The 26,291-nt window shown below is 44.6% G+C and overlaps 1 protein-coding gene across 3 annotated transcripts in view; it reads right to left on the reverse strand.

The window, feature by feature from the left end:
• Window positions 1-26,291, reverse strand: part of UROC1 (urocanate hydratase 1) — a 67,221-nt gene that overhangs the window by 17,427 nt on the left and 23,503 nt on the right. For 2 of the 3 annotated variants that reach the window (XR_004001263.1, XM_030569531.1), the window contains exons 6-15: window positions 26,173-26,234; window positions 24,689-24,755; window positions 23,210-23,353; window positions 16,673-16,761; window positions 15,884-15,946; window positions 15,117-15,296; window positions 12,569-12,666; window positions 9,522-9,594; window positions 7,563-7,684; window positions 456-526 (exon numbers count right to left, since the gene is read on the reverse strand). Coding sequence is in view for 2 of the 3 variants with exons in the window: in XM_030569531.1 (XP_030425391.1) it covers window positions 456-526; window positions 7,563-7,684; window positions 9,522-9,594; window positions 12,569-12,666; window positions 15,117-15,296; window positions 15,884-15,946; window positions 16,673-16,761; window positions 23,210-23,353; window positions 24,689-24,755; window positions 26,173-26,234 (969 nt within the window). In the remaining variant the exon portion in view is untranslated. The remainder of the gene's footprint in view (window positions 1-455; window positions 527-7,562; window positions 7,685-9,521; window positions 9,595-12,568; window positions 12,667-15,116; window positions 15,297-15,883; window positions 15,947-16,672; window positions 16,762-23,209; window positions 23,354-24,688; window positions 24,756-26,172; window positions 26,235-26,291) is intronic. The other variant, XM_030569532.1, reaches the window with a different exon arrangement.

Raw genomic sequence — 26,291 nt, forward strand, 5'->3', positions numbered from 1 at the left:
CGAGAGTCCATCTAATATGCAATGCCACAGGAGGAAATAGCCCTTTCCCCCCCTTCTCCTGAAAAAAGCGTTACAGGACTAGAACAGCAGTCCTGAAGGGGAGAACCCAGGACAGGACAGCTCCTTCAAGGTCAGATATCAGGAGCGGAGCTCAGGGGAAGCTGGGTATGAATAAAGTGTATTGTGAGCCTAAGTTGCCTTGTTGAAAAATAGAGATGGACTCAAGCCACAAAAGTTGGCTCTAGACCCAGTTTTCGAACATCTCAAAGTTGAGAGGGTGAGGTGTTGGTTTGGTTCATTATGAAGATGGGGCCATTCACAACGTTTGGATCTGGAGCTAAGATCAGATTTCAAACACCCCTGGGTGGAAAGAGCAGTGTCTGGAGACAGAGTTTGCACTGGGACCCATTCTTGCTTTTTGATCTGGCCGTGTGTGAAAGAGGCTGTGCATTTACCAAGCTGTGCTTCCCGGCTTCCCGAATCCAGTGGATATTGTCATGGTATTGCTGCTTCACAGATGCACTGACTGCAAGAGAAACCAAGAAAGCAAAAGGTTTAGAAAAATAAATGCAACATGCTCTAAATACTATGGAATTCAAAAACAGCTCCAGGGGTCAAATCCTACTCTTACCATAGGTGCAAGAGAGGAATATAGGAACGACCATACTGGATCAGACCAGCAGCCCATCTAGTGGCCAGCTCCAGTTACTTTAGAACAGGGTTTCTCAAACAGGGGTCGCCACTTGTGTAAGGAAAGCCCCTGGCGGGCTAGGCCAGTGTGTTTACCTGCCCCGTCCGCAGGTCCGGCCAATTGCAGCTCCCACTGGCCGCAGATCGCTGCTCCAGGCCAATGGGAGCTGCTGGAAGCGGCGGCCAGTAAGTCCCTCAGCCTGCACCGCTTCCAGCAGCTCCCATTGGCCCAGAGCAGCGATCCGCAGCCAGTGGGAGCCACGATCGGCTGGACCTGAGGAGGGGCAGGTAAACACACCAGCCTCATCTGCCAAAGGCTTCCCCTACACAAGTGGTGACCCTCGTTTGAGAAACCCTGCTTTAGAAGAAGATGCAAGAAATTCTGCAGTAGGCAGATGTAGGATGAGCTGTTCCAGAAAATCTGAAGCGCTCTTCCAAATCCATAATGGATTGGTTTAAACCCAGACACATGAGGGTTTCCAACACTTTTGTTCACGTTAACTATAACAACTCTGGATATTCTCGTTGTGCCTATAAATCATAGAATCATAGAAGATTAGGGTTGGAAGGGACCTCAGGAGGTCATCTAGTCCAACCCCCTGCTCAAAGCAGGACCAATCCCCATTTTTACCCCAGTTCCCTAAATGGCCCCTTCAAGGATCTTGCTAAATTATTGGCCTGAGCAACATGCAGTGGCAATTAGTTCCAACATCTAATTCCACACTGGGTGAAAAAGTATTTCCTTCTAGCAATTTGAACTTCCAGCAATGGAACCTCTAAGGGAGTTGCTTATGTGCATCTGAAAACATAATCTGGTACAATGGTTTTAACCACTAGGACACATTCTCTCATTTACATCTATGTAACTCCATTTAAGTCACTGGGCTCAACTGAGCAGCAACAGAAATGAAAGGGTGAGTTACATATGGAGAGTAAGTTGGTCAGAAAATGAGTGTAAATGGCAAAGAAGTGTAGCATGCATCAGTCTGGCATGGGGGGTGTGTGTTGTAATACAAATCTAACGTTGATGAGACTGAAGGTAACTGTAGTAAGTAAGCGACTAACAAGAGAGGGAAGGTGTAAAATAAAGTAGAGGCTGCTTTATTTTGCACCTTCCTTTTAGGTGTTTTTGCTGTTATATCTTTCCTTCTGCCCCTGGGTAAGTACAGTACAAGAATTTGCACATCCACTGAATGCCCAGTCAGTACATGTTACACTATACAGCTCACACCCATTTCCTCACCAACTTACAACGGGCATGTAACTTATACAATTATATCCATCAGCACTGAATTTGGCCCAAAGACTTTCATGAGGTCTGAAACCGAGCCCAGAGGGGGCTTCATGGGGGTAAGTGAGGAGTATTGAGACTACTGTGTCTTTTCACAAGGCGCACATTCAGGCAAATATGCACAGCCAAACTAGAAACTTAGGAAAGAGCTGGATATTGAAGATCAGGTTTAATATATTGCTAAAGAGAAATGTAAAATATGTTCATTTCTGCATAGGAAAGATACATGACTGCAGGTCTGCACTAGCAGTGAGATAGAAGCAAGATTGTTTTAATGATTCTGTAACGAAGTGTCAGTGCTTTATGCGTTGGTTCTGAGCGCCTCTAAATTATACAGCAGGTATTAATATGTCAGCTCTTATCATCACAAGGAATAAAGGCTGAAACATCTGCTTGAATCATCCTTTCCTAGAAGACTTGTATTGAACTATAAAACCGTTACAGAAACATCCTGTATATATGACAGCCTTAAGATACTTTTAAAGTTTTACAAGGCTTTATAAAAATTATTCTGCAGAATTTAATAGAGAATGAGATCCTTTCGATGGTTTTAAAACAATATCCCATAGAGTATAATTTTCTATTCAGTCCAGAGTTTCACATAAACCTATAGAAAGGATCTCATTCTCTATTGAAAACTATAGGCTTTTTCCTTAAGAGGAGCTAGTTGAGAAAACTGCTGTCATTCAGCTAAGGCTATGGGGACATACGACAACTAAATAAATCTGACCTTTCTACAGAACCCAAGACATGATCAGGCTCCCTTTTCTAAATTTTGGTGTGTCCAGTGTTGAATTTTCTGTTAGTTCTGTGGGGGTGGAGGATAGTGTCCTTTCATTAAATCTTACCTCCTGGAATTGAAAGTATTGACGCTCCTTCTTGAGCAGCTGTGGCTCAACCTTGGACTAACTCCACGCATCTCTCATTTGTTAAACTGTTGCCTACTGTCTCTCTCAGGAATATGTTCCTAAATCAGACAGGCTACTGTGTTGCTTCTGGTATTTCACAGATACTGGTCTTTATTTAGGCTTTAAAGCACATTCTGATCTTATAAAAATAATCCTTATCAGCAAGGAAGTTGATTCCCTGTCCTCGTTTGTTTAAATTTATTTTTTGCTGTCCAACCCTGCCAAATTATGATAAGAGTAGTGAGCAAATTCTTCATTTAAATTAGTTATTACTATCTCACTGCCATTTGGGCCTTGATCCAAAGAAGTCAAGTTCCCCAATGTGTGTCACAAGTGTTTTGCAGGTCAAGCGTGAAAATATACACAGTAATACACAGTAATATGCAAAGTCCCTAGAGGATTTTAAACCATTCTCCTCCTGTGTCGTGGGTTCACCGATTTTAAACAGCAAAATCATCTCCTCAAAAAAGGAAGAATGATTAAAATTGGAGATGAGTCCCAACTGAAAGTCTTGATCTGAATTTGAAATTCCCCACAGTTCAGGCTGTTGGGCTCCCATCTTTTGGTTCAACCTTTTGCATTCTGTAACATTCAAATCTGGGTTTAGTTTTTGAATATGACTGATGTTAGGGGATGGCCAGATGCAGGATTTTGGTTTAGGCTATGTATATATTTACAATGGCTGAACAGCAAATAGAATAGTCGAGAACATGGGAGGTCAAACTGGAATCCATGAAAGGCTGTGTTTATTAGGTGCATTTTCCATCCCAAGTTCAGTTTTAATTTCTCTCTGAATTCCTCTGACCATTGCTCTGCCAAGCACAACAGAAAATCCAATAACAGAGTTACCCCCAAGTCTGCTTCCATCTGCTGGGTTTTAAAATACCATTTTTATATCAATGTAAAAATACAAATAGCATTCCAGTACCTTTGCTCCTTGTAAGAGGTGCTTTCCCATATCCTTTCCATGCATTACTCTGTGTGTGTGTGTGTATATATATATATACACACACACATACACACACACCACTCATATGCATATACTTACACAATATTCAATTAATTTTGTATATACACAGTGTGAAACATTCAAATGTCATGTGTCGGCTCATTCTGGGATGGAAAAAATGACTGGAGAATGAATCACATGCCCAATAAGTTGTTGTGTATTTATGCTGCCCTAGTACACAATACAGCACCACAGTTGCCAACTTTCATGCGGTAAATAAGCACCTCAACTTGCACAATAAGACAAAAATCAAACTAATCCCATTTCAAAACAAGGCCAAAACAAGCCAATCCCTAAGAACTCCAACACTCTGTGACTAGATCCCCCCAGGGTGCAGGCTGGGACTGTGGGTGGGTCCACTGTGCACCCCTGACTCTCTTCCCCCCTTGCCTCTGCTTGCCCCTTGCCCCTGCTTGCTTGAAGCTGATCAAAAAAAAGCAGCAGCAAGCTAGAAGCCAAAAACTAGCTAACAAGCAACTCACAAGCCGATTAAGCCAAAAACAAGCCCAAATTCTGCAGGTTTTTTTCACAGATTTTGGCACGTCTGTACAGCACCAGATCTCACTCCATTTTGACAAGCATGATGGGCCAGTTTTTTAAAAAATACTCAGTACCCAGCAGCACTCATTGTATATAATGGGAGCTCCTGGGTATGGACCACTTTTGAAAATCTGACAACTATTTTGATGCATGTAATTCACACAGAACACAGTATCGAAAAACATCCCACACTAAGATGGTGCCGAGTGCCCTCCACTCCCACTGAAGTCAAGGAGAACTGAGGGCATTCAGCATCTTGGAGGACTGGGCCCTTATTAGTAACTCAGACTTGTGAAGGCTGGATAAGGCCATAACGCTGGGTGTATGTTAGGGGAAGATAACAGTTTAGTTCCTCTAGCAAGGCTATTACACCATGTTTACGCATGTGTAAAATATAAACTATAGAAGGTTGGCACATCATTTCCCTAGAAATGCTACTTTTTATCTCCACAAGAGTCTAACGATTTTGGAAGGAGTCAGAGGGCTCCTGATTCACATTTTTCTGGCTACATCCTAATGGTGGTGTTCATGCACAAAGCAAAAACATTAAAAGAGAAAAAAGAAATGAAACCTTAGATTCTGATGTCCTTAAAAATGGCATTGATTTATGATCCTTCCTCTTACAGACTGTCTTAACAGCATAGTGCCAAGAGGCTGGCCTTGGCAGCTTTTAATGACAACAGTGTGTTCTGGAGAAAAGCAAAGCTGAAAATATAATACTTTGATCTAGGGTCAAGAGAATGGGGTAGGCAGTTTTTAGGGTTAGGAGCTCAAGTCACTGGGGCGGGGTAGTGTGGAAGCAGTGGGGGATAGTCTAGAAATAGAGGAGCAGGATATTCAAAAGCTGGATGAAACTTAAGGGGATGATTCTGCTCTCTGCTTAGTGCGAATCAGGACAGAGACAGGATTCATCAATAAGGTCAAGATTTTGTCATGCATATTCTTAGTAAAAGTCATGGGATAGGTCATGGGCAATAATGCAGAAATCACGGAAGCCCATGACCTGTCCATGACTTTTACTAAAAATATCCATGACAAAATAGGAAGCTTAGCTCGGCGTCCCCCTGCCTCTGGTGCTCTGGGGTCCCCCTGCCACCTGCAGTGGCTCAGAGCTCTGGGGTTACCTCGCTGCCCACAGCAGCTCAGAGCTCCGGGTTACCCCCACCCATGGCCGGGGGACCATGCAGCTCCCGGCCACCATGGACTGAAGTCACAGAGGACACGGGAAGTCATGGATTCCGTGATTTCCACAACCTCCATGAAAAAATAGTAGCCTTATTCATCAGAAGTTAGATTACTAGCCTGAGACATGGGTTCAAGTCCCTGCTCTGCCACAGACTTACCTTGGACAAGTACAAGTTCTGTACTTCAGTTCCTCATCTGTAAATAGGGATCAACAGTACTGCCCCATGTCTGGGGTGTTGTAGGGGTAAACACATTCATAGATTGTGAGGTGCTCAGATATTACAGTGCAGGGGGACCAGATAAGTACTATGGATAGATAGACTGACTTTGTATAAAAGTGACAGTAGAATCAGGCCCAATATTTTCAAAAATAGCTGCCAATTGTACAGGCCTGTATGGGAAAACAATGGGAAAAAATTATTTGCCACCAAAACTGCAACCACGGATCAGGTAGTGAGGATTCCAAATGGGTGGAAGGGCAGGTGCAGATAAGTGAGGTCAAATTTAATTCTCACCACAAAGTTGCACCCACAAAACTGGAGATCAGCTTGAGGCCCAGACAGAAATTAAACTACTGGCTTAAATGCATTTTTTGTTTTTCTGCAATAAACACATCCCAGTGAGGACTTAACCTGGACCATTTTCTTTAATACATTTAATGCTCACGAAAGGTGCCAGGTGGACAACTTTAGACAACAATGTTGTGTGCATTTATCCTAATAACAGGTATGGTATAGCTAGCAGATGTACAGGGCTCCCTAAAACTGTCCCACCCATGGGCCTCACATACAACCTGGTGCAACCACCTGGGGGTAAAGAGGTATATCAGCATCCCTGGCCTCTATTTCAGTTCATAAAACCCCAAAGGTGCCCATCCCCTAAAGCTGTGGGCGCCATGACACAAATGACATCACACAATATCATTCATGTTCCACGCAAGGAACTAACCCTTCAGGACAAAGCAGTAGCACTTCCCTACCTCACTGCAGTCCAGTTCACAAATGCCTCAAAGCCACTCCTGCATGCCCAGAAGATTAACATATCCGGAGATAGGCAGACCAAGGAGGGAAGTGAATTCTAGTGTCGAAGGGCCCTCATAGTGAGTGCCCTGCCAGTAGCTCCCTCTCAGTTAAATTGAGGGAACTGCCTCCAGCTTGAGCACCTTTGATGACTTTAACTGCATCATCACATATGCTGGGTGAGAGATGGTCTTTTAAGCAGACTGTTCTCAAGCTATTTCTGGCTTTAAGACCATCCTCCTGAATTCTACAGACAGCCAGTGCAGCTCCCAGAGCACTGGTGTCATATACTCTTGACATGAAAGCTTACTTAATAAGCAGGCTACTTCATTCTACCCAAACTTTAGCCTCCAGTTCTTAAGGCCTAGCCCCAGGTCGAGTGTATTACTTGGCTAATTGGCTAGAGCACTAGACTCAGGAGACCTGTATCTTATTTCTGGCTCTGCCACTGGCCTGCTGGGTGACCATTGGCAAGCCACGTCACCGCACTGTGCCTCAGTTTCCCCTTGTGTAAAATGAGGATAATACTATTGCCCTCCTTTGTGAAGCATTTTGAGTTCTACTGTCAAGAACTCTTAATAAGAACTAGGTGTTACTACTATTATTATTAGCTGAATCTCAAGCTGACAAAGGTCTGGATAGATACAGCAAAATCCATACCATAGCAGATGGGAAATAGTGCTCGTAGTCACAGCTGCAGTTTACGCATCTAATAGCAGCCCTGGGCTCCATAAACCCCCTAAATAGTGCTTGTAAGTCATAAAGATTGGCTGCATTCCTTGCTGACTTTAATACCTATGCAGAGCAGACAAGAGCTTGGTTTTTTTGATCTTGCCTGAAAGACACAGTAAACTCCTTTGATTGCACCCCATTCTTCACAAAACTTGCACTTTTTATGACAGAAAAAGTTGATATCCTACCTCCCTGATGTATAGCATCTTGGAGCACTGATGTGGCGATTAAGTCAGTGGTAGCCAGATCCTGTGGGTCACCTGAAGTACAAACCCAACGGAATGGTCCAAATCCCAGGGAAAAAATGTCTCTGGGAAGAGAACATGTTTCATTAAGAGATAGTTGAAATTCCTGTCTGATTTATCCTGGCAGTTAGCAATGCTTTTCTTTCATTAACTGAAGATGGAAGAATTCTAAATATTTCAAACAAACTAATCTAAACAGAAAGCACTTGGGACCATTATTCCAGAATTTAAACAATGCTGTCTCACCAAGACATCAGCTGGTGCGGGGGGAAAATCACAAGCACGCTTGAGTGCTCACAGCCTTTGATAGAAAACTCAAGGCAGTTTATCAAACAGGGGTGTTCCCCGGTTGACCACAGGTCCATTCATAAAACAAGATCTTGGAGGCCTGGCTCTCTCCTTCCTTACACCAGGGTACCTGATTAACACCAGTGTGAGAGGAGCACCCAGCTCCTCGTTTTAATGTCCACAGATGAACCTGTAATCATTTACAGAGTGAGGGCTTGATTCAGCCTCTCTCTTGCACCCTTGTCTAGTCATTTACAGCTATGGAAAGTGAATGCAAAGTGGGCGTAAATGTACCCATCCATGGAAGAGAGTGGAGAAGTCTGATTTGGCAGCATTCTACCTTACATTGCACTTAGCAGGCCATAGGATCTGGCCCTTTCTGCTCCCATTGTGCTTAGACTGGCCCCTCGTCTGGTATTACACCAGGCAGTCCTGCTTTTCTAGGGTTTGTTCTCTATCCATACTCAGACAAAACTGGATGTGGTTTTACCAGACAGGGATGCCCTTTTGAAGAGCATGCTGCTTAGTCCCCGCCGGGGTGACCTGGCACGTGAGTGGGGGCGGTGTGGTGCGCTCTTAAAAATGGCTCCCCTTGTGTGGTGTGACCTCGCATGCACCATGCGTCCAAGGTCATATCGCTAGTGGTGGAGTGGCATGCCCTTAAAAATGGCAACCTCCATGCAGCGTGCACCTCACATGGGGGGTGGAGCAGCACACTCTTAAAAATGGCATCCCCCATCTGGTATTGGACAAAACCATATCCAGTTTTGTCTGAGTATTGGCTAGGGGACAAACCCTAGAAAAGCAGGACTGTCCAGTATACTACCAGATGAGGGGCCAGCCTGAGCAGAAAGAGCCAGATTTGGATGTGTGCCCAAGGTCGTGCCAGAGGGGAAAGGTCACGCCAGCAGGGGCAGGCTCATGTCATTCCTGGAAGTACTGGTATGTCTAGTATTCTGGGAATGCATGAGTGGCCACCCTAATTGTGCCGCTAATCCAAAAGAAGTCAGTCTCGCCCCAGGGTAGTGAGAGGTGGCAAATCTATGTATACAGCCATATATAATCAGGGCACCACTACAATGCCAACTCTGCTTTCTACATATATATAAATGTCTTCCAGAATTACTGAGCTGTTAAGGGCCAAGTCCTGCTTGCCTTAGTGCATATGAGTTGTCCCCATAGGCCTGATTCTAATATATCACACTGATGTATAACAGGAGTAACCACAGGGAAGTCAACAGAGTCCATAGGCCAGACTCTTGGCCTTGTTCCAGTTGTTTTACATTACTCCAGCATACACACATTCTTCCTAGCCATGCTGGGCACTGCTCCAGTGCAAATGAGCACGTGGCCCACACAACGGTAATACTAGTGCAAGTGACATAGAATCAAGACATGATGGGATGTCTTAGATAATTCTTTGCTGAAGGCCCCTCCCCATCACCAGAATTTTACTCTTCAATGGGCCTAGGCAAGGTTTGGCCCTGTAAGTGGGGTCTCCAAGTTAACATATTTTTTGGGTATTCTCCTAAAAAGCAGCCCAGCTTATGATTCTGCTTCTACAGTAAATGGAAATAGCTCTTTTCCCCAAGTTATCTATTCCTTCCAACATACCCCATAATGTGCTGAACATAGGAAGGGTATCGGAATTCAATTTTATTGGCTCCTCTTTTCTCGACATCAGCACCTGCAAAAGGATTTTAAATGCACATTAGTTGATGAGAAGAACAGCTACAAATGGGCCAGACTGTACCCTTGAGTTCATGCATGACTGCATCCCTGCCTGCACAGGTCTTCCCCTGCCACACCGAAAAAGGGGGTCAGACCTCTGCTTGATGGTACCTTCCTTTTCCTAGATCTCACTCAGGGGTGCTGTGTGAAAGGAGGGGTGGGAACTGGGTGGACCTGGGGAGGGTGGTGGGCAGCAGAGGATCTTCTTTAAAGGAATGATGGAGGCAGCTGTGGCCACGGCAGTCCTCCACTGGAGCTGCTCTGCCAGAAAGCTGGATGCGCAGAGGGAACAGGGTCCCCAGAATCAACTTTCAGACAAAATGCTTCTGCATGGAAGGCCAGGGCCTCCTGTATATATCGGGGATTGTGGAAAGTCACACAGCTCATACCTTGAGGGTGAGCAACCACCTCCTAAATTGAAAAAGGCAGGAGAAATCTATAGGAAGACCTCTGTGATTTCTTCCCCCTTTCTATGGGATTTCCCACAAGAGAAGCAATACAGGTTGCTCTAAATTAAACCAGAGCAGAGAAGCAAACTGACACAGCTGGCCCACCTTGGCTTCTCTCCGCCTTAGAAACACTATGCTCTCTTGGGACTTAACATTTCAGGCTCCAAGAGAAATTCTCTTAAAATCTCTCACCATCTCTTCTATTTGTTTTAAATGTTTTTGTTAGAAGAAAGAAAACTGGGAATAAATGAGTGGCAACAGCAGATGAATGCAATCAAACAAATTAATGATATTCACCGGGTCCTGTATTTTGCAGAAGCCACCTCCCAAGACATCCTCAAAGCCAACCCTACTGCTTTCTTTTCCTTATTTTTTTTTAATTGCTCATTTTTTATTTTCTAGTTTTAAAATGTCAGCTTGTAAAAGAAAAGAAAATACCCTGCCAAATCCTGCATCACCAACAGGGCAGGCTTAAAAAGTGACCCGAAGCCCTTGGGGTGAGATTTTGTGCTGCACCACAAAACTCACGGCCCGAGGGGAAGGAGTGAAGGCACTTTTGTGCCCTTCCAATTCTAGACTGCTCTGTGGGCAGAACCTGCCCCAGCCAGGCTTGTATCTCAGGAGGGGAAGTGCAAAGGTGGGCTAGCCATGTGCCTACCACCAGCTCCGTAACACAGAGCAGCTTAGAATGTTTGTCCCACCCTTAGCCATGCCTCTTAAACCAGGGGGACCTCATAGATCAGCATATGACTGGTCAGTACAGTGCGTGAATCAGATAATTTTTTCCCTGTCTGGCCAAGGGACTTTTACAGCCACTGTACATTGAGCAGGGGCCACAGTAGAAGGGGGAGTCCCCTCCCCGAACATTTTAAGTGGTCTAAACATGTTCCTTGCTCATATATTTTAAACAAACATTCTGCAGGGAGATGTCTTGGCAGCTTTTTCATTTCGATAGTTTAAAGATGCAATGGACTAAAAATAGAATTTCTGAGGCTGCCTCCTTAGCAGGACCGGCGCTAGGGGTTTTAACGCCCTAGGTGGACGGCAATTTCGCCGCCCCGCGCCCTGGTCCCATGGCTCTGGTGGAGCTGCTGCAGTGGTGCCTGCGGAGGGTCCGTTGGTCTGCAGCTCCGGTGGAGCTGCCGCAGTGGTGCCTGCGGGAGGTCCACCGGAGCCGCAGGAGCAGCCGACCATCCGCAGGCACGACTGCAGCAGCGCCACCGGAGCCGCCTGCCGCTCCCTCCAGCAAAATGCTGCCCACCAATAATCCTGGCGCCCTAGGCAATTGCCTAGGCCGCCTAAATGGAAGAGCTGGCCCTGCTCCTTAGACATTTTCTCTTACAAAATGATTAATGTGAAAATTGCTAGTGCTTTAAATGTTGATGCCCTACCATTCACACAACCTAGTTTGAAGATCAGGTGAAGGAAATATATTGGGTCAGATGCTCAGCGGGTGTAATCTGGCATAGCTCCGTGGAGCTAGACTGATTTACACCAGTTAAGGATCTGAAGCAATATATTCTACCCCTAAAGAAAGCAGATGTCTGCTACGTTTTCTTTGTACTTTCAGTTTGTCTGGTCTGCATCCTGGCAAGCTGCAAGGGTCTGTTTGCAATGCTAAGAAGGCTTTAGAAGATTCCCTTGTAAATCTCTGGCGGGCTTGAGTTTAAGGGCAACAGAGCCATCTGGAACTGTAACATTTGCCACCTGCTCCTGTCCAGGATGGAAAGGGACATTAAATTAAAAATAAGTGTTGTGAGGGGCGGGATGTAGAAGGGAATTATAATCCTAGGCCCTGATCCTGCAAACACCTCCACATAGGCAGATTCCTGCACCAGTGGGACTCTGCATAGGAATCCACTCACACAGAGGCAGCTGTAGGATTAGGGCCTTATTTTGAAAATTGCAGACTAGGATGCTCCATTGTGTAGAATGGAGGTATGAGTATCCAGATTGGTACCCTCTGTTCATTTGCTGGCGCAAGTTGTGCCAACAGAATGGAGGTTTGTCTTTAGAAAGCTTGGCCGCTGGAGTCCATCATCTGTGCCCAACATTGGGTGCAAAGTTGTGGATGTGAAATTAGAGGACACTTTAAAAATGCGTATTTAATTTTTCTCCTTTGAGGAAAGACTGAGACTTTGCTTCTCATCGACCCCCTCAAAAAAGTCAGTGCTGTTACTTTAAAAACAAAGGGCCAGCTTTTCAGTGGTGCTAAGCACCCACTTCTCCCACTGACTTGACTTGGAACTGTGGGGGCTCAGCACCTCTGAAAATCAGAAACAAACACTACAGAATAAAGCCCAATACCACTAGCCTGCATGAGAAAAAGAATGGAACTAATTTAACGTCCAGGTAGGACTGACTCTGACTGATAGAACAGGTCTTCCAAATCAATTGTAACAAAGGTAATGAACTATATTTTACCTGCCGGAAAGGAGAGAAGTGCCCTGGTTACATCTAGGAAAGCCAGCATCTACTCACCGGCTCTCTGAGCTTCCAAGAGAAAAGCATTGCCATAGTCCCAAAAAAACATGCCCTTATCAGACAGCCTGTTTATAGCAGCCACTTGTCTCCTCAGACTGAAAATAAAAAGGCAGAAAGTTAGCTCTGAGATTCATTCACTTATATAAAAGATTAATGTCAGGAACACCCTAGCATTGCTAATATGGCCTGGGCTGTGAAAAGGTGGGGAGAGTGAGATAGATGACTTTGAAAGACTCAAGATCAACTCATGTTCTAAGCCACCAGACACCAAATAAAAATACTTTCCACTTCTGTAGCACCTGTTTCCCCAAGCTCTCCAAATGCTTTACAAATATTAAGTGAACCTCACAACACCACTGTGAGGTAGGTAAGTAACACAGGAGTCACCTCATCCAGCTCAGAAATGCAGCCATCTCTGGGGTGGAACACAACAGCTGTTCAACAGCACACAGCAATACTGCCCGACAGCTCAGGAGAGGAAGTGAAGAATAGTATCTTAACTACCTGAAACTACAGAGATGAATTCAGAGAAGCAGAATGTGGTTATTGTACCTGAATAGGAATTTGGCTAACACAGCCCGGTTATCACCCACACCATTATGAAAACTGCCAGTGGATCTTTAATGACCACAAGTGATCAGGAGCTTGGTTTTATGGGTTATCCAGAGGAGACCTCCTGTCTCAGCACCATACCTGCTAACAACAACCTGCGACACAGGTTAAGAGCCAGGGTGAAGAGTGTCACCTACTAAATTAACAACAGTGCTTCCCAAAGGTCTCCCGTCCAAATAATAAGCCGACACAGCTTCTGAGATCTGACAGGAAAAATTGCAGAAGGTGATACTGCTAGAGACTGCCTCTTAGCACAGAGCTGGCAGTTTCCAGTGATAAAGTAAACCAACTAAAGGCCAAGTAACTTCAGATCGTTATATAATGTGAGCAACTCCTATCACTGCCTCCTCCCTATTTCTGGAACAGAGATCTAAACATTTCAGGCAGCAAGAGAGCTGCCACTGCTAATCTTTGTAACCTCATTCTTTAATTCCTAGTGCTGGTGGTTATAGACTGAAAAACCCCGGCAACTGGCAAAGGCTCAAAATCAATACAGCTGGGGCTCTTAAATTTGTAATGGTCTCAGAAATACAGTCCTCCTCCAGCAAAGTCATTTGCTAACTTGGTTTTACATCAAAAATCAGGAAGCTAATGAAACTGCTTCAGCCCTCTCTGACCACTTCCTTGGAGATCTTTGCAATTCTCTGCTCCTTTTCTTTTTCCCTTCAAAGCACGCACAAGGTCTGGGCTATTTTGAACTGGCTGCAGTTTCCACTTGTTTCTTGGACTACAGTAGAATCACAAAAAACAGAGATTAAAAAGACCCCAGTAGATAATTTTCCTCTTGCTTTCATTGGTATAAGTCATGAGTGAAGACAATGGAATTAAATTGCTAATTAAGAAGAGAATCAGGCCCCAGGTCTATTCTCGAGAATACCTTTTTCACTGCTTGTTTTCACAGCTCCTGATTCTAATCTCACTTGCTATGGTGTAAATCAGAAATCAATAGAATTACACCAGTGCATAACCAATGAGATTAGGGTCCCTAAGTTATTCTGCATCTTACGAAAAGGTCCTGCTGGAAATTAGCTTTGCTGTTAAACACAGCAACGCCCTCAGAACAGCATCTAAAATGAAGACCTGGGAGACTCAAATCATTATTTTTGGCCCCTGGGCCAAAGCCAAACGGATGACAAACACAAATTCTAGCCTCTGATGATAAAAACCGCTTCAGCAGGAGTGTTTCCAAGAGGAAGGAGAACAACAGGGGTGAAGAGTGATAGCACTCAGAGCCAAAGAACCTCTGTAACTGCAAGCACCTGCTGGGTTTTAGTGAAGAACAGTAGCACTGTTCCCTGCTCCTACCCAATTAGTGAAACTACTAGCAAGCCTGGAAAGGATACAGAATAAAGGTGTTGTTGATTTTCTGCTCTCGATGTTTAACAACAACTAACTCACATGCTAGGTACCCTTACATAGGCTACAAACCCCAATAAATTGTAGAAATAGATCCAAGAAGATATTTTCAGACCTTAGTTCATATACAACAGGGAATGACCCTGCAATGGCAGGTAGAGGGACTAAATGTGACAGACCATTTCCCTCTCTAGAATCTGTGAGGTCGATTCTATATCAGTTACACTGGTGTGAAAGCAGTCATGCCACAGGAGCTAAGAGTTCAACCAGTGTGACTTCAATGGCATTACTACAGATTTACACTGAGAGAGCGGAGAGCGGAGTCTGACCCACTGATTCTATGAACCCTACTATGGGGAAGAAAAGAATCTGGTCACTGGAGAAGCAAAATAAACACTGAGCCTAGAAATGGTTAGCCACCAAACCTGCATAATCAAGGTTGGATATTTTTCTAACAGATCTGCTCTCGAAATTATTTAGTGGAAGTTCTATGGCCTGTGTTATGCAGGAGGTCAGACGAGATGATCACAGTGGGTGGCCCCTTCTAGCCTTGGAATCTATGAATCCGTAATTTTACCTTTCTTGCACAAGAGTACGGAACCTCCCTGGATTGGTAGACATGAGCTGATTTGCCTCCTCAAAGCTGAGCTGCACGGGGTAGTACCCTCCACTGAACGGATTGTGACAGGAGGTTTGGTCAGATCCAAGATCAACTAGCTGTTCTCCTGTTGTATCAAGTTCATAGACAAGCCTCTCCCTAGAGATAGGAAAGACAATATATAGACTGCTTGTCTGGTGGCTGCCATCACAAACATCACCTCATAGTTATATTCCTTGTGAGCATCAACAGCGCCAATTAGAAGTTCTCAGGAATATCCCTAAAGATTATTTTAAAATATTACAAGGATATCCTGGATTGGCAATGTCTGTTTGTGGATGCTTGATATAAGTATAAATAATGCTTGTCATTGATTTAAATGGGCTTTGGATCATGCCACAAAAGCAGCAAATTTTCTATTCTCAATACTCTGATTACCAAGGGATTGTCTTTCATTAAGACACTATTCTCTCGTTTCTGATTACCGACAAATTATTTTATTAGGACACCACTCTGTGTTTTGTTACCTTTGTTCTTTCTTTCCAAAGCCAAAGCTATCCATTTGTGCCTAAAAGGGTACTTTGGTTGGCAAAATGTAATTCCCAATTTGGACACCAGCTTTACCTCCACGAGTCAAGATCCAGCTTCAATGGTTGGTTTGAAGGACAATTCCCTTTATCTACAAGCTTGGACATTGTTCCAGGCTAACTAACACAGAAAAGTGCCATCTACCATCTGGTACTTACCAAAGATCTACCACATTCCCATGGTAGCCCAAACTGAGGATAATTTTATTCTCTCTTGCATCTCTATAATAGAGTAAAAATGGAAATGGATGAAGAAAATTCATCATCTGGGATAGCTGCAGTTTACAAACTACACATAAACAACCAAAGCAGTCACTCAAAAGAACAGAGAAAAGTATATGTGGATTCCAACAGCAAGACAGGTTATGAACACTATCAGCCTAAACCTGCAAGAGGATCCCTATGCTGCAGAGGGATTCCTTGAGTAGACTGGGAGTTCTTGGTGCATAAGCAATAGAAGATTATACACTGTACCAGGAACTGGACAATGCACGGACGAGCCAGTGTTCTTATTCAGACAGACTTTCTGTCTGAAAGAGTTTCAGAGCAAACAGAGCTCAGAGTGTGCTGTTAATACTGAACAGGTTAAGGTGCCAGACAAGCCAAATACCATTCTTTTCACTTAAAAACCTCAACAATATTCTTTAAATCCATATTCCCAATATGGAGATTTTATACTTTCACCTAGCTCATCCTTTTCACACCAGATCCTGTAACGGAGCTATGGAGTAATAACAAGACGGAGAATTCATGAGCTGAATTTCTAAAACATGAGCCTAATTCTCTTCTCATTTACCTCATTTAAAAGCAGAAGTGACATGAGGAGAGATATCCTATAATCCTTCCCCCACACACCCATGTGGGGCATTGCAAGGGCTGCTGCGGTTACTTCAGCCCTTGAGCAGGATTTAGCACGTAGGGACAAACACGGCACTTCATGAGTCATACCTCAGCCGAGCAATGCAGTGGTCCAGGCTATCAGTGATTTCCATCAGCCAACCTTGCCTGTAACGTTTCAAAAGTGCAGCTTCATCAACCTGAGACAAATTGCATATTTATTTCAGGACTATCATCTCACCTACCGAAGAACTTCTCCATTCTCTCTTTAACTTTAAAACGATCCTGGATGAAACACTAACAAATGTACATAACACAACACTTTTGCATTGGCTTCAAGGTGATGGGCTGGGTGATCCAAGAGTTGTTTTTTATTTCTAGCTTCTAATATTCCATCAGTTCTGGTTTCTGTTGTTTCAACCAAGGAATGAAACAAGAGCTGAATCTCTTCTCCAACCACCTCCCAACCCCAGACTTTGTGGTTTTAATAAAATGGGAGCCAGATCACTGCTTAATTAGTAATGAAAGAGGTGTCAGAGCTCAAGCAATTTTTTTACTTTCATAAACGACACGGCAAGCCCAGAGGTGCTGGGGCTATGAACTGCCAAGCCCAGAGGTGCTAGGGCCCAGCACAAATTAAGCACTGAGACAGATCCAAACCAATCTGGTTTCAGAAAAACAAACGCTTAATGAGAGCTGATTAGGAAATAATATCTTCCCCACAAAAAATTTTAACAACAATTTCTTAATTTCTCTTGGAATTGTTCATGTTTTAACTGAAAAACTGAAAACAAAAAATGTTTCCATTTTCAGATTTTCAATGAAAACCCAAATATTTTCTGCAAAACTTGAAATTTGTCATTTAAAACGGCCGTTTAATCAAAAAGCCATTTTCTGTTGAAAACACAGTGATAGCAATTTTTTCACCAGCTCCAGCCCTGACTAAGGTAGGTTTTGCTGAACCAAAACCATCACTGGATTTGGTCTTCTCTTGAGCCATTTGGAAATTTTCAAAAATCTCAGCTAAAAAGGAAACAAAATGAGCAAAAAATATTTTCCTTTTTCCAGCCAACTGTCACTTCTATTAAAAAATGGGTCAAAATGGGACCCCAGTATCCAATGCCCTTGTCGTTCTGAACTTTGAGGGTCCAGATAAGATGAATCCCAAATTTGAACCCTGCACCACCATTAGTTTTGGTGTGTTTCTGTGTCTATGTGCGCGAGACAGAGAAATACACAAATCGAGATACATACTATGGAGGCTTTGGCAGTGACTCCATATTTAAAGATTAATAGGCAAACACATGCATCTCTAAGGCTTCTTATAGGAGTTATGATGAGTTCCAGACACAATACAGGCTGAAAAACTCATGCAAGCCAATTTTCTGCTGCACCACAGCAACCGATTAAAGCAGCCAGGCTGGTGCGCATGTACACACACACAATTTTATAATAAACATTTAAACTGCCACACATTCCCACAGCCCACACCCAGCATTTTCTTTCCACCATTTTCAGCCACCAAGCCATTTATATGTAAACAAAAAAAGTTAGATCAAGCCCAAAATACATAATGCCCATCAAAGCTGATGGAAAGCCTCCTCTTGCCCAGTTATTTCAGTGTGTGAAACTTTCCATCAATTCCCATGCCACTGATTAGGCATATCATTAAAAAACCCTGGTTTGGGGCAACACCCGTGGAGCAGCACACTAAGAGTTGCTACAGTTACAGTTACATAGAGGAGACTGCTTCTCTTTGTATGCTGTTTTAGTACCAGGCAAAACAACAGTGATGGAGAAAAGAATGCAGAATGGTACGTGACAAATAAATGGGTTCTGCTACTACAATTCTAAAAGTCTGAGTGCTGCACTGATTGGACTATCTAAATCCTGTGTGTTATAGTATCCTAGATACTGTATTTCTGACCTATCTTGATAGGATCTTGGATCTCACTTCATAGACCCCACCAACACGCCCAAATAAATTAACTTCCTTTTCATTAGATTCTAAAAAATCTTTTATGCTCTTTGACCAGCAAGTCAATAGTTTTTAAAATGACATCAACCACATGGGCTCACATCATACCTAGTGTACCTCCAGTTGGACTAGTGGAGTTACGCTAGGGATTCTCTTCTCTAACCCTACATCCCTGCATAATAGGTTAAAGAGGCCCCAGCAAGTAGTTTATGCCCCAAAGTGAAGCTATGAAATATATATATATTTAAAACAGCTTTCATTTTTATTCCAACATACCTATGCAGGGTTTGCAACAATTTTGCTAACATATGAATAGCTGCCAGGGAATCAGACCTTAAAAAATGAGACAGAACCAGCAGTAATTCCCCTCCAACCCTGCAACACCTCTCAAAGAGTTGGGTAGGGTGCAGGCATGGAACTAGAGCCAGTGGCCACAAGACTGCAAAGGAAGTTACGCTACAGGTGACTCAGAGACTGGTGCAGAAGAGAATGCCCACTGAAATGATAAGCCAGGCTCTGCATAGTTCTATATGGACTTCCCAGCTGATCCACCGGTTTTACTGGCTGTCAAGGCTGGATCACGGGCAGCCAGATCTAGTGATCAGAGCCAAAGTCCAGAGTCAGGAGTCGTTTTGGTCAGGATACCAGGAGATCAGAAGCAGGAGACACACTGGAGATCAGAACCAAGAGTTGGTAACCAGAGTCAGGCCAGGTCAGGAAACGAGGGGGTCAGAGGCAGGAGACACACAGGAGATCAGAATCATGAGTCAGAGATAATGAGCCAAGGGAGCGAAAGCAGGAGCCACAAGGTACACCATCCAGAGCAGGGGGGATCCCAGTTGTTCACCCAGCTTCCTGTTCCTGTTGCTAGCTTAAGTAGAGCCAGCAGGCCAATCAGCTGCTTTGGGACTCCACCAATAGGATGTCAGAGGCGGAACCTCAAACTGGAGTTGGGCTTCATGGGTCCAGCAGTTGTCAGCAGGCTGCCAAGTGGAGAGTTGATGCATGGCTCACACTGTGGACCTGGGTTTGAGGCCTGTGGGTCATGACCCTGGCTATGTTCCTTTCCCCCTTTGAGCTGGCCCAAATTTGTCCCCATCAGAGGACTTAAAATCTTGCTGCTGGAGTCTGGGGCACAGGTTCAATCCTACTGTGGTCTTACCAATGGGAGGGCATTATATGGCACTTAACCCCAGTCTGATGTTATCACTATTGTGAACAATCAGCTTTTTAAAAAACCCCTTTTAAAATGTTCTGTATTGGTAAGCCCTGGCCCTGATCTTGTAGTCTTCACTTAAGCAAAAGTCTCATCCGAATCAACAGTGTCTCAGACACACTTTATATTAAAGATATATGTATGATGGGTTAGTAAATGACTAATGAATGGTTTAATAAGTATTTAGTTCATTGTCCTAGAGTCCCATAGGTCAGTGGTTCTCAACCTTTTTGGGCTCAGGACTCAGTTGTAAATGTTTATGACCTGTTGCAACCCAGTAAATAGTCTTGAAGTGGATGCCCTGGGGTGGTTTTTGTTGGGTCCTGCCTCCCTGGGGTGTTGGGTCCTGCCCAGCACTAGGGTTGCCAACTTTCTACTCACACAAAACCGAACACCTTTGCTCCACCCCCTGCCCAGCCCCTCCTACGAGGCCCCACTTCTGACTCACTCCACCCCCTCCCTCTGTCACTCGCTCTTCCCACCCTCACTTACTCACTCATTTTCACCAAATTGGCTAAGAGGGGTTGGGTGCGGGAGGGGATGAGGGATCCGGCTGGGGGTGCGGGCTCCGGGGTGGGGCCAGAAATGAGGAGTTCAGGGTGCAGAAAGGGGCTCTGGACTGGGGAGTGGAGCTGAGGGGTTCGGAGTATGGAAGGGGGCTCCAGGGTGGAACAGAGTTGGGGTGAGGGCTCCAGCTGGGGGTGCGGGCTCTGATGTGGGGCTGGAGATGAGGGATTTGGGGTACAGGAGCGGGCTCTGGGTTGGTGCTGCGGGGTTTGGAATGTGGGTGGGGGCTCTGGGCTGGGGCAGGGATGCGGGGGGGGTAAGGGCTCCAGCTGGGGGTACAGATTTTGGGATGGGTTTGGGGTGCAGGAGAGTGCTCCAGGCAGGGACACAGATGTTTGGAGGGTAGGAATGGGATCAGGGCTGGGGCTTGGGTGCAGGGGGGGAGGGCTTTAGCTGGGGGTGAGGTCTTTGAGGTAGGGCTGGGGATGAGGGATTTGGGATGCAGGCGGGGCCTCTGGGCTGGGGCTGAGGGGTTTGGAGGGTGGGAGGAGGGTCAGGGCTGTGGCAGGGGGGTGAGGTGCAGGAGGGGGTCAGGGTTCAGGTTCCCAGCAGCGCTAACCTTAAGTAGCTCTCGGAAGCAGTGACATTCCCCCCTCCAGCTCCTACGTGAAGGCGCGGTCAGGTGGCTCTGCGCACTGTCCTATCTGCAGATGCCGCCTCCGCAGCTCCCATTGGCCACAGTTCCTGGCCAATGGGAGCTGCAAAGATGGCACTTGGGGTGGTGACAGTATGTGGACCTCCCTGCCTGCTTCTACGTTTAAGTACCAGCTAGGGAACATGCCACTGATTCCAGGAGCCATGCAGAGCTATGGCAGGTAGGCCTTAGCCCCGCTGGGCCACCAACCAGACTTTTAACAGCCCAGTCAGCTGTGCTGACCAGAGCTGCCAGGGTCCCTTTTTGACCAGGCATTACCTGGCAATTCTACCCACCACTCAACCCACAGTGGCAGCTCTGGCAGCTCCTGTGCTGTGGGGCTGGCTGGGCTTGGCTCTTGGCTCTGGGCATTGCAACCTCCAGGGTTTCAGTGCTGCTCAGGTTTGGCCCCGCTCCCTGACTGGACCAAATTTGTGTGAGTGGAGTTGTGACCTGGCTCATGGGGTTGCAGTGCCACTCATTCACATTTGGCCTATCTGGACTCCTGTAATCATGACAGCTGGGCCAAATTCGGGCGGCACTAGGATCCCAGAGGTTGCACTGCCTGGAGCAGGGAGGCAAACCCAGCCAGCCCTATGGGACAAGAGCTGCAACGTGCCCCAATTTTGTGTTGAGAAACCCTGACATAGTTCGGTAGGTTTCTTTCTTTTAAACATCTATACTCCTTCTACTGATGTCAAAAACCACCCATCCACCCTCCCCCTGAGCCAATGCCTCATCAGGCTGGCACAGTTAAGGCACAGTAGCTTAACGGTACAAAAAGGAATGATGTAGCCAGCATCACATCCAATTAATCGGGAACCCATTTTGCAGATGGGTGAACTGGAGGTGCCTTTTCAGTGTCAGATCGAATGAGACTCGAACCCACAACCTTCTACTGATGTGCTTACAGCTATCTATACTATTCCTGTCTGTAACATACTTATAATCTCAATTCATTATTTGTTAACTCTTCTGAAATAGTTTATAAATGAACTTTAGTATGAAGTGTGAAATGTGATATTTCTGTCCAAGTAAGAAGGGCAAGATGAGATTCTACAGAATTGAAAAGTTTGTTAAAAAATTAGAAGGGGGGTAAATTGATCTTTAAGCTCCATTCAGTGGATCAGAATTGTATTTTTATTCTTTTGCTAAAGAATAAATGATTATATAATGAAACAGCCCCATTATTCCAGTCTATGCCTGATCTATGTTTATTACATTTTGGAGTATAGATAATTATTTTGATCAATTCTGGTTAGAAACCAAAGAAAACTTTAGAAAGCCAGAATCATTATAAGGAGCAACAGAACATAAAAACAACCAAAAAATGTAGGCGCTAAGAGACTTTAATGTTTGTCTTTATTTATATTTCAAATCAGGGTGGATTTTATTTCAGTCTTACGGATACTTACATTTATCAACATTAGAATTCTAGTGTTTGGCTTTTAGATGTGCTGCTTATCCATCGTTTTATAAACTCGATGGGCTCATAACATCCAGTGTGCGGATTGCTAATGCATTAATGGTCTTTAAGTTACAGATAAAAGCTAGCTAATATTAGCAAAATATCATTAAAAATTGATCTTACTTTAGATGGGAGTAAGAGAAGAAGCTGTGCTGCTACTTGCCCTCATTTTTTAAAAATCTGGGAGGCAGTTGTTAGACAACTTTCCTCTAAGGGATCAAATAGATGAGCCATTCTGGCAATCTTTGCTCAGGCAATACTCCTATTGAGCCAAATGATAAATTCCACCTCCTCCCAGCTGAGGCTGCACATCAGTGGTGTGGTGTGGTGGAAGAGGATATGGCACTCTGGCAATTCCCCAGACAAAATACTTGCCTCTAGGAGTCCTTTACAAATTGGTATAATTTAGAACAGCTCTGAGACTGCTCTAAGTTATGCTGGGAGTGGTGGGGGGTGGGGAGAGGAGGGGAGACCAGCCCCTGGTTGCCCACTCCTTTCAGCATTTGGGAAAGTGCATCCGGGGACTGAGACAATGGACTTCAGTGCATGATCAGGGTGTTCAAAGTCCAAATGCAGAAGCGCAGAATGAAGCAGCCCAAAGCTTTGTGTACCAAAATGGAACATTTGAAAGAGAAATTGTATTGACCTTTCATATCTGGTCACTATAATGAAAATCAGGACTTGCTGGGATAAATGCTTAAGGCACGTGCTGCCCCAGCAGTCTTTAGCTGATCAGTAAATGCCTGTGATGGGCCTTGTTGCTTAAGGGAAAGATTTGGTCTTACCTCAGCAATGATCCCCACACATCCAGCAATGACTGCAGCTTTAGCTTGAGCACCACTCATCCCTCCAAGACCAGAGGTGACAAACACCCTCCCAGCCAGGTCCTCCACACCCAAGTAGCGACGACCTGCATTCAGCACTGTTAGCTAACACATAGTACACAACAAAGCAATTATTCATAACTCCTTTCCCTAAAATCCCTAAAATCTAAAGATATTTAACAGGTTTGTTTCTCCATTGTACTTTTGCATTGATTAGATACTGTGTCAAGCCTACATTTGTTTACAGGTAGAATTGGTTAAGACATTCTAAGGCAGGGGTGGCCAACCTATGGCTCCGGAGCCACATGGCTCTTCAGAAGTTAATATGCGGCTCCGTGTATAGGCACCGACTCTGGGGCTGGAGCTATAGGCGCCAACTTTCCAATGTGCCAGGGGGTGCTCACTGCTCAACCCCTGGCTCTGCCACAGGCCCTCCCCCCACTTCACCTCTTCCCACCCTCTCCCCTGAGCCTGCTGTGCCCTCACTCCTCCCCCCCCAACCTCTTGCACACCATGAAACAGCTGATCAGGAGGTGCAGGGAGAGATGAGGAGGTGCTGATTGGTGGGACTGCTGGTGGGTGGGAAGCGCTGGGAATAGGGCAGAGAAGTTGATGGGGGGCTGCTGATATATTACTGTGGCTCTTTGGCAATGTACATTGGTAAATTCTGGCTTCTTCTCAGGCTCAGGTTGGCTACCCCTGCTCTAAGGTACTGGTGTTTTTAGGAGGGTCAAGTGCTCTTCCCAGCCTTTTGCAAGAATGTAATGCTTGAAACACAATGGAACTGGTTTAAGGGATCATTTACATTCAATATCGGTAGAAACTATTTGAATGGTTAAAGAATAGAACAAGCTGCCGAGGAAGGTTGTAGACTCAACATTCCTGATCCTGAACATATTCAAAAGACATCCAAGTCTTGTGGATGGTTTAGGGGTGCCAGAATCAATCCCGCCATGAGGCCAGGGAATGGAATATATATTAATTAAAGGTTCCTTTCAATCCAAAAGACTCTGTGGATATACTCATGGGTTACAGAATCTGTCCACACAAGTCTTTAGACAGGATTTTGAGAAACTATGCAGGAAGAATCTGGCAGACACAAAATACAGTATTTCAGTACTAAATACAATGAGGGACCAAGAACATGTTACATTCAATGGAGCAGGTACTAGGACAATACCTGTTCAGCCAGTTCACCTATTATAACTAGAGATGGGCCCAAATTAAAACCTTGGATCCAGACACTCTCAAATTATGGATCTGGATCATGATTCCATCTCTGAATTGAAGAGTTTGGGGAGGAGCTACAGTTCTCTTAATGAGGTGGCAAAACTAGTTTCCTTTAGTAGTCAGGAGCATTCTGATAACAATGGTCAGCTCAGAACCCACCGGCAGCCAACTCTCGCAGACAATGTACAGACCCCTCTCCAAATCTCTTACCACAGTTCCATGGACAATTCCCTGTGGTCCAATGTAACAATAGCTCCCTGCCGTCATCTGTCCATACCTATCAATTGAAGTGAGCACAATGATGTCCATTTTATTCAATTCAGAATAAGGTTAAAATTAAAACTGCATTTTCTGTGGCTATGTTATCTGTTGTCATAAAACCTGGTATTATCACGTTTACAATGTAACTGGATCCTGTCTGCATTATGCGTAAGTGATTGTCCACCACCACCAAAAAGCGGAAACCGTGTCAATATCTTGCCATTCTTCCATGTGCTGAACTTCAATGGCAGTGTCACCTCAAAAGCCCAAAGCTGGTTATTTATTGTAATAAGGTCAAATATGGGTATAGAAGAAGCTTTGGGAGTGCACAGCTGCAGCACAAACAAGTAAACCAGAAACATGGCTTTATGTGGGCTAAGCACTCTGGCTGGGACTCCCAGTGGGGATGAAGTGATGTAGATGCTGGATCCCCATTGAAAGTCAATGAAAACTGAGGATAAAATTTTCAAAAGCACCTAAGTGATTTAGGATACGTCTACACTGCAAAAAAACAAAACAAAACAAAACAAAACAAAAACACCTCCCTGCAGTGAGCCTCAGAGCCCAGGTCAATTGCCTTGGGCTGCTGGGTTTGTGTTGTGGAGCTAAAAAAGAGCAGTGTAGACATTCCCATTTGGGCTGGAGCCTTATCTCTGAAACCAGGTGAGGGGAAAGGGTCTCAGAGCCCGCGCTCTAATCTGAGCAGGAACGTCTACATGGCTATGTCGAGCTTAGCAGCACAAGCCCTGCAATCCTTAGCCAGTTGACTTGGGCTTTGAGACTCGCTGCAGAGAGTTGCTTCGGTTTAGCAGTGTGGATGTGACTTGACTTTCAGTGCAACTTAGCACTTAAATCACGTAAGTGCTTTTGAAAATTTTACCCGAGATTTCTAACTCTCATAGTCCTCTTGAGAATGCTAGCCTCCATGTTCATTCTCTGTATTAACCCCCTTCACCTCTGCTCCTTATTCACGTGCACCTACTTCCCCAAGACTTTCACAGCACTCTGTTAACTGTTAACTCTCACCATGACATGCAAAGACTTGTATAACTGAGTGAACAATCCCCCTGATCCACAAACTGGATGAGCAATGAAAAAATAAAATGTATTCCAATTATTTAATTTCCAAAATATCAAAAATATCATGTCTTGGTCATGACCGAGGCTTTAGACCTTGATTCAGCTGAGTCCTTATACATGTGTTTAACTTTAAGTCCCAGTGTGCTTAAATTGTTTGCTGAGCACAGATGGGATGTGTTTAAGCATGTGTTTAAGTGCTGTGCTGAATCAGGATCTTACCTTAGTAATGGAACACAGTTAAAGTCCATCTACATTAGAAATTTTAATCAAAAGGTAACTGGTACCTGACTCAGGTTTAGCTAATATAAGACTGCAAACCTTTGAAACAGGAGTAATAATAAAGCATATCTTACATTGTAACTCCCATTGCAAACATTTTCTCATATTCATCTCTGGAGGAATAGTTGGGAATAACCTAAAAAGAAAAAAATAAAGCTTTGGAACATAGCAATGGTTCTATTCCATATAGGGC

Source organism: Gopherus evgoodei, chromosome 7 (assembly GCF_007399415.2).
Source record: "Gopherus evgoodei ecotype Sinaloan lineage chromosome 7, rGopEvg1_v1.p, whole genome shotgun sequence".
Taxonomy (NCBI): domain Eukaryota; kingdom Metazoa; phylum Chordata; order Testudines; family Testudinidae; genus Gopherus; species Gopherus evgoodei.